Below are 8,028 nucleotides of genomic sequence, written 5' to 3' on the forward strand. Positions count from 1 at the left end.
AAAAAAAAAAAAAAAAAAAAAAAAAAAAAAAAAAAAAAAAAAAAAAAAAAAAAAAACCTCATTTCACTTCCTAGGGAGGTAAAGGATCTATTGGCTATGGCTTTAATGTACCACCCTTTCAAGAATGCAAAAGTCCTATTATGGAAAACCTCATCCGGATTTTCTTTTAGAATATGTGGAAAGAAGGAAATTAGAGAATATTTGCAAAGAAGACATAGACCTATACAGAACTTTCCGACAATATTGTTTACCAAGCTATATCTTAGTGAAAACTGTCTAATATTTTTACTTCCTATAGTTATACCTCCTTCATGGTAACTTGAGAAGGTCTTTTGTAAACACCATGGATATTACATTCCTTTTGTGAATTTCAATCATTAATGAAATTGTCTCTTATAAAATAAAAATAAAAAACTCCAAAATTGCAGGTCTTTGGAGAGGTTGCTGAAGGACTTGACACCTTAACTAGGATTAATGAAGCCTATGCAGATGAGAAGGGAAGACCATACAAAAATATCCGGTATGTGCAAGTTTTTTTAATGATTTATTTCTCATTGATGTCTGAAAAATACAAAGAGGAATGCTAAGCATCTGAAGGCTAAACGAGATTACCGAAAACTACTATGATTTGCATGTATCATAACAGGATCAAAATTGCTGGAGGAATTTGAAAGTGTAGGCCAGCTAGAGCTCACAAATTTACTTTTGTCCCATAAATTGTTATAACCTTAAGAGTCTTATTTGCCAGTTTAACTTCATGACACCATTATATTTTGTATTCCTATAGCAGTCACAAATTTATCTTTATATTTTTTCCCAAATATTTTGTTTCAAGTTAAAACTGCCTCAATTGAACAGAATTAAAATTGAACAGAATTAAGCATACATATATACTGGATGATCCATTTGATGATCCGCCGCAATTAGCTGAGCTAATTCCAGATGCTTCTCCAGAAGGGAAACCAAAAGATGAGGCAAGTATTATTTGTTGTAATCTATATCTATCATTCCCATCTATCACTCTTTTGAGGATTGTTCTGATGATTTTATATATGTGTGTGTATATATATCAATATATATATATATTCTTGGGCTGAAGTGGCAACTTAAAATTTGTAAAAATTGGGGGAATTCTGATGGGGAATGAGTTGGGAATATTATTAGGCATTAAGGGTATATTAGTAGTGAGTTAAAGAGTTTGTTAGAAGAGATTTCTATATATAAAGTGAGAGAGAAAGGTGGGAGGTCGGCAGTTGTTTAGAGGCTTTAGGCTTGTGCAATCTTGAGAGGTAGGACCCAAGTACCTCAAATTACTTGGTAGCTATCTTTCTGTATTTTCATGATTATCAATATATTTCTATGGTGCCTTTTGCTTCGGCAAGTTTTCCCTGAAACACAAGTAAACTTTCAAAGAAGGTCTATTTGGAAAATTTAGTAACGCCAGTGTTCAAAAACTGAATAGACGTTGAACACTGAATAGACCTACGTCTGAGCATTATCTCATTCTATTTTCCTAATGGGGCCCTTCGCCCTTCTAATCTGAGAATATGTGGCTGATCCATTCTGAATTTTTGTCAATAGTAGAATACTGGTGGAAGAATACGCCCCTCCGTGGGTGGTCGGGGCATGATTTCATCAACAAATTTAAAAGACTAAAAGAAGTCTTAAAGAAATGGAACAATAAGGTTTTTGGTTGTATTTCCACGAAAAGAAACCAGCTACTAACTAAAATGGCTCTCCTTGATCCGATGGAGGAAATTGACTCCATCACACTAGTTCAACACACCGAAAAAGCTCATGAAAGCTGAACTTATTTCGTTGGCTGCAAAGGAAGGGCAATCTTGGAGACAAATGTAAAAAACGATGGTTAGAGGAGGGTGACAAACACCAAAATTTTCCCTCGTATCATGACTACAAAGAAACGAAAAGCCATCATGGAAATTCTATCCACACAAGGCAAAAGTTTAGTAAACAAAGAAGAAATTGTCTCAAAATTTGTGACCTTTTACAAGGCCTTATATACAAGGGACAATTCCCTCTGCAAATTTCACCATGATCTTGACTAGAGTCCTATTATTCAACAGCAAGCTGCCTCCCTCGAGGTTGTTTTCACCAAAGAAGAGGTGGGGAAGGCAATTAAACATCTGGGCTCTGACAAAACTCCAAGACTGGATGGTTTTACCTTAGAATTTTTTCAAAAAATGCTGGAACTTTATGAGAACTGATATCATGAGAGTATTCCAAGAATTTTTTTTGAAACGGAGTTATCAATGGCAACCTAAACGAAACATATATATGTCTGATCTCAAAGAAATTGGATACCCACACTGGCTCAGACTTTCGTCCCATAAGTTTCATGATTAGACTATATAAAATCATAGCAAGGGTATTATCAGAGCGTCTTAAAAATGTTCTCCTCTTCATAATAACCGGTCACCAAACAACTTTTGTAGAGGGGCAACAAGTTCTCGATGCATCCCTCATGGCAAATAAACTCAAATGAATGGGAAAGAAAGAAACAAAAAGGGGTAGTTCGACAAGGTTGATTGGACTTCCCTCGAAAACATTCTTGTGGAAAAAGGCTTTGGCTCAAATGGCAAAGGTGGATAAAAGGATGCATCTCATCCACAAACTTCTCCATCATCATCAACGGAAGACCGGAAGGGAAGATTTATGCCAAATGGGGTCTCCAACAAGGAGACCCACTATCCCCCTTTCTTTTCATCATGGTAATGGATTGTCTCAGCTGCCTACGAACAAAAGCAGAATACGAAGGGCAGATAAAAGGAAATCGGTAATGAAGGCTTAAGCATCAACCACCTTTAGTTCGCAAACGACACAATCATCTTTCCTGACTTGACAGATGCCTATTCCATAAAAAAAACATGATCGAGTAAAAACCTTCGAAGGATTCTCTGGACAAAATATCAATCTCCAAAAAATAGAGATCATGGGCATCAATATTAGCACAAAGATTATTGAAGTTGATAACATGTATGGTTGTAAATAGGGAGAATGGTCGAATATGTACGTACCTCCCTTTAAAAGGAAACCACAAATCCTTTTCCTTTTGGAGGATTATTATTGAAAAAATAGAACGAAGGCGGTCAACGTGGTCATCATGTTATACTTCAAAAGGTGGAAGACTCACCCTAATACAAGCCACATTATCCAACCTCTTCACTTACTACGTGTCTCTATTTGAAATGCCACAAAAAGTGGTTATGGACATAGAAAGATTATTCAGAAACTACTTGTGGAAAGATGGCCATACCTTGTTCCATGAAATATTACAAACCTCCCAACAGAAATGGAGGCCTCGATCTTTTCTCGATAAAGATGAAGAACAAAGCCCTCCTTACCAAATGGATATGGAGATATCATCTCGAAGAAAAAGCCTTGTGGATTATAAAGGCTAAATATTGTAACGACCCGTTTTTCCATGCCTCCAATAACGGATCGCCACGTAGACGCAAGGGTAAAAAGGGCGATAAAATCTCTCAAATTTAGAAGCGGGAGACAAGGAAAATTTTAAGATTTAAATAGCATTAAAATTGTCATAAGGTTGATTAAAAGTACAAAATAACATCTTCGGGGTCAATTCAAACAGTTTACTCAAAATACACCAAAACAATATTTAAAGATAATAAAATGACAAGAAAGAAAGACGACTCGATCTAAGGGCACTCCAACAGTTGCACTCTCCCACCTGGAAAATAAATAGAATAACATGGGATGAGTATAAAATACTCAGTAAGCAGCCTACTTGTAGGCTCTTGTTGTACTTAGTCTTTATAATGATTCTTTGAGCTATGTGCTCATATACTGACTTTAGCTTTAGCTCTTACAATGACTTACCATCTATGCTAGCCTTGTAAGGCTTATCCATACCTAGACCCTATGTACTCCTAACACTGGGTGCATAACTAAACCCCTTGGGTTTTAATGTAGGGTTAGGATGTACTTAGCTTGTTGTTTACATTTCCCAAAATCTATCCTTAACCCTGTGGTACTAGCACGTGAGTCAACTCGCCCTATGACAGGCTCGCGGGTAAGTCTCATGCATATTAGGTAACTTGTTAAATATACACAGACTAGCATTATGACCGCTTGCACCACATACTAACTGTCTACCAGGTGCACCTTGGTAGCATACCCTCTACGACTCTTGGCGTCCCCTGTGAGTGACAACTAACCACTATGTACCAAGTAGACCCTAACCATACTAAGAAAGTTCACAATTAGGGGTTGCGCCCCAATTGTCCCTACTTGATTTCCTTGTCACCCGAAAACACTTGTGAGACGAATCACAAGAAGCAATAAATCTCACGCTAGCAAAGATAGTATGTGAAGGACATTATCAAAAAAATGTGAAGTTCTTCTCTTGAGAAATAACACATAAAATCATTAGCACAAGTGAAAATCTTAAAGAAAAGAATGTCTTACCTCATTCTTTCTCCAAATTGGTGTCCATTCTGGAACAAAGAAAACGAATCACAAAGCCACTTATTTATGCAATGTACATACGCTTAGAATTTCTGGTCAACAATTCTCAATATATTCGGATGACATCTCACATTTCCTAGGAAGGTAAAGGATCTAATGCAAAAGCCTTACTATGGAAAAATCTCATCATGGCTTTCTTTTGGAATCTCTGGGAAGAAAAAAATTCGAGAATATAGACAGAAAAAACACGAACTTGTACAAAACTTTTTGATAATGTTGTTTACCAAGCTATGTCTAATATTTTTACTTACTATAGTTATACCTCCCTCATTGCAAATTGGGAAGGTCTTTTGTAAACACCATAGTTATTACATCCCTTGAATCGTCTCTTATAAAGGAAAAAAAAAAAAAACCATTATGAGTGAACATTCTGAACACTATTTTATGCTTTTTTATGCTTTGGTTTTATGGGAATTACAAGTCCACTTTAGAGCTGATGGTTATGGGAGCATAATAATGTGGAAAAAGTAAAGGAATCATGGCAGAGTTACAGATGATTGTTTTTAGATGGGTAAGGATTTTGGGTGGAGGTTCGTCGTTGTGGGGACTCATTTCCATGTCTCTTTGGTTTCTTATATGAAGTTGTTTCAAATTTACCCCTTTTCTTATACTGATAGAAGGTCTTCTCTCTCTCACTTCTTTAAGCTCTTAACGAGAGTAGATTAGATTTTTTATTTTTTTAAAAAGAGCTTAATATTTGTTAAGCTCTTTGGTTTTTTATACGAAGTTGTTCCAAATTTACCCCCTTTTCTTATACTGATAGAGGGTCTTCTCTCTCTCTCTCTCTCTTCTTTAAGCTCTTAGTGGGACATAAGATTTTTTATTTTTTTAAAAAGAGCTTACTATATATCTGTTAAGCTCGTTGGTTTTTTATACGAAGTTGTTTCAAATTTACCCCCTTATACTGATAGAGGGTCCTCTCTCTCTCTCTTCTTTAAGCTCTTAATGGGAGTAGATTAGATCTTTTTATTTTTTATGAAAGAGCTTAATATATGTTTGAACTGTCTAAAAGTACTGGAATCAATTACTTCATTTAGTCATTTTGACATTTCAATTTCAATTTCATTGAGGGACATATTGACCTATTTAGGTTGCCTTGGCATATTATGGAGGATAGTAATTGATGACTTCATCAACGTGCAATCCTGGTTCTATTTTCAGCTGTTTACTGAGTTTGAACCTAGGGAGCTTTCCTTTGTAAATATGCCTCTAAGTTGTGATTTTTTCCTTCTGTTGTGAGAAGGTTGTTGATGAGGTGCGACTGGAAGATGATTGGGTGCCACTGGATGAGCAATTGGGCCCAGCAGAACTTGAGGAGGTCTTTCGTGCAAAAGAAGCTCACTCCAGGGCTGTTGTGCTTGAAACTGTAAGCTTCATTTCATGTTCTGGTCCTGCATATTATCTTTATTTCTACCATTTACCAACTTAGATAGTTGTACACCCTTATATTCCTATTTTTCTGGGCAGATTGGAGATATTCCTGATGCGGAGATAAAGCCTCCTGATAATGTGTTATTTGTTTGTAAATTGAATCCAGTCACAGAAGTAAGTTTGTACTTTTCTCACTGATTTAATGGTAATTATTATATTTAGGTTCAAGTATCTCAATGATTGTGAATGCAGGATGAGGACTTGCATACAATCTTCTCCCGTTTTGGCACTGTGTTATCGTAAGTGATTGTCAATAAGCTTCAGTAAGTTTTTGGATCTGTATTTAGCGTGCTTCTGATAAATATTATATTATGTCATTTCAGGGCTGAAGTTATCCGTGATTACAAGACTGGAGATAGTTTATGCTATGCCTTCATAGGTGGGTTGAAATTTATGCTTTTCATGGAGGTGCACTTGAACTTAAAATTATGGATATCTTATTTTAGAATTGAAATCTCAAGTGTCAAGGTGGCTCTCTTTGAATGCTATACAAGTTCGAACACCCCTAGTATTCTCTCTAATGTACAACTTCTGCCTTCTGAGTCAATCTAATAAAATTTGTCTTTTTTATATCCCTTTATTTTTTAAAAAAGAATATCTTGTACCATACTGAGTGGGTTCTAGTCCCAAGGTTTAGGATGTACGGGCTATTTTTTCGTGTAACTCTTCCAAGGCTTAAGCAGAAGGGATGGTTGTACCTAGAAGACCGATTAACAATGAGGTCAAATCCCCTGGTACCAACAAGAATATTTTGAGCTTCTTAACCATGAAATATTGTTCAATGTAACTTTGGGGTGTTAAATGTGATTTCCTTCGGTGTGTTGTGTATGGTCTATAAATTTGGGCATGCCTTTTATTGTTCTCCTTGATTATGTAAGATCCTTTAGAATAGACCACACAGAGATGGAACTGAAGAGATTAGATTCATGCTGGAAAAGAAATAACAATTTTGGAAATACATAGATCCTCTACCTGAAACTTGCATGGAGTCATGTTTTCAAATCTTAGCCTTCCAGGTGAAAATTGAGTGCATATGATGTTGGAGATAAAAATGAACTGACGCAATGTTGTTATATTTGCAAGTTTTTAATTGATTTTACTAAAGGTTTTTTATGATGATGGAAAATATGCTATTGGAAGAGTTGTAATATTGATGCATTATAATGGTTATGGATCAATGGTCAATTATCATTATTAAGACAACATTTTTCTTTTCTTTTCTTTTCTTTTTAAGAATTTTGAGTAATTTTTCCATTGGATGACAATACGACGCCCAACTTGTCTTATGGTGTTCAAGTGCGCCTCCATAATTCTTGAATCTACTTGGTTTTGGTTCTTATTACCGTAGTATATGCGGAGCAGGCAGTGAAAACTTCTTTTCCAGCATGGTTGTGGTGTTGACTTCTTTTTAATTCTAAATTAAATTTCAGCTGATTCAATCTTATTTTTTTGTGGACAGAGTTTGAGACAAAAGAGGCATGTGAACAAGCGTATTTTAAGGTTTGTTAAAAAACATGGTTTTGCCCATTGCTCCCTTTTCCATTTGTTCCAAAGATTGTTTTTCAATCTTAAGAATAACTGATGTTGGGTTGACATTATTTGTTTGTTGATGGAAGATGGACAATGCGCTGATTGATGATAGAAGGATACATGTGGACTTCAGTCAAAGTGTTGCAAAACTATGGTCCCAATACCGGCGAAAAGATTACTCAACGGATAAAGGTGAGAGTGGCATATTCTATGGAGTAACTGCTTGGTTTCTTTAATGGTAAAAGTTGCTCGCAAATCTTTCATATAATTTGATGTTTAATTTTCTTTTCATTTTTATTTCTAATCATATAATTGATGGAACAAAACTAGAAAATTGCTCGGCTTGAACTTATTGCTTCTGGGCGTAGGAAGAGGCTGCTTTAAATGTGGCGCTCCCGACCATATGGCTAAGGATTGCACTGGTGGATCTGAAAAGTTCATCTTGAAGGACGATAACATCCAGCATGGTGGAAATGAATCAAGGTTTGTGAAGTTGCACCAGTACCCCCCCCCCCCCCCCCCCCCCCCCCCCCCCCCCCCCCCCCCCCCCCCCCCCCCCCC

The 8,028-nt window shown here is 36.3% G+C and overlaps 1 protein-coding gene across 3 annotated transcripts in view; it reads left to right on the forward strand.

Moving 5' to 3' along the window:
* Positions 1 to 8,028, forward strand: part of LOC111437036 (peptidyl-prolyl cis-trans isomerase CYP59) — a 17,299-nt gene that overhangs the window by 7,656 nt on the left and 1,615 nt on the right. For 2 of the 3 annotated variants that reach the window (XM_023074861.1, XM_023074862.1), the window contains exons 5-13: positions 429 to 520; positions 875 to 974; positions 5,750 to 5,872; positions 5,974 to 6,051; positions 6,130 to 6,176; positions 6,261 to 6,316; positions 7,397 to 7,437; positions 7,554 to 7,659; positions 7,836 to 7,950. In XM_023074861.1, coding sequence (XP_022930629.1) covers positions 429 to 520; positions 875 to 974; positions 5,750 to 5,872; positions 5,974 to 6,051; positions 6,130 to 6,176; positions 6,261 to 6,316; positions 7,397 to 7,437; positions 7,554 to 7,659; positions 7,836 to 7,950 — 758 coding nt within the window. Of the gene's footprint in view, positions 1 to 428; positions 521 to 874; positions 975 to 5,749; positions 5,873 to 5,973; positions 6,052 to 6,129; positions 6,177 to 6,260; positions 6,317 to 7,396; positions 7,438 to 7,553; positions 7,712 to 7,800; positions 7,951 to 8,028 lie in introns of those variants that run through there. The other variant, XM_023074863.1, reaches the window with a different exon arrangement.

The sequence above is a fragment of the Cucurbita moschata genome, unplaced genomic scaffold, assembly GCF_002738365.1.
Source record: "Cucurbita moschata cultivar Rifu unplaced genomic scaffold, Cmos_1.0 Cmo_Scf00062, whole genome shotgun sequence".
Lineage (NCBI taxonomy): Eukaryota > Viridiplantae > Streptophyta > Magnoliopsida > Cucurbitales > Cucurbitaceae > Cucurbita > Cucurbita moschata.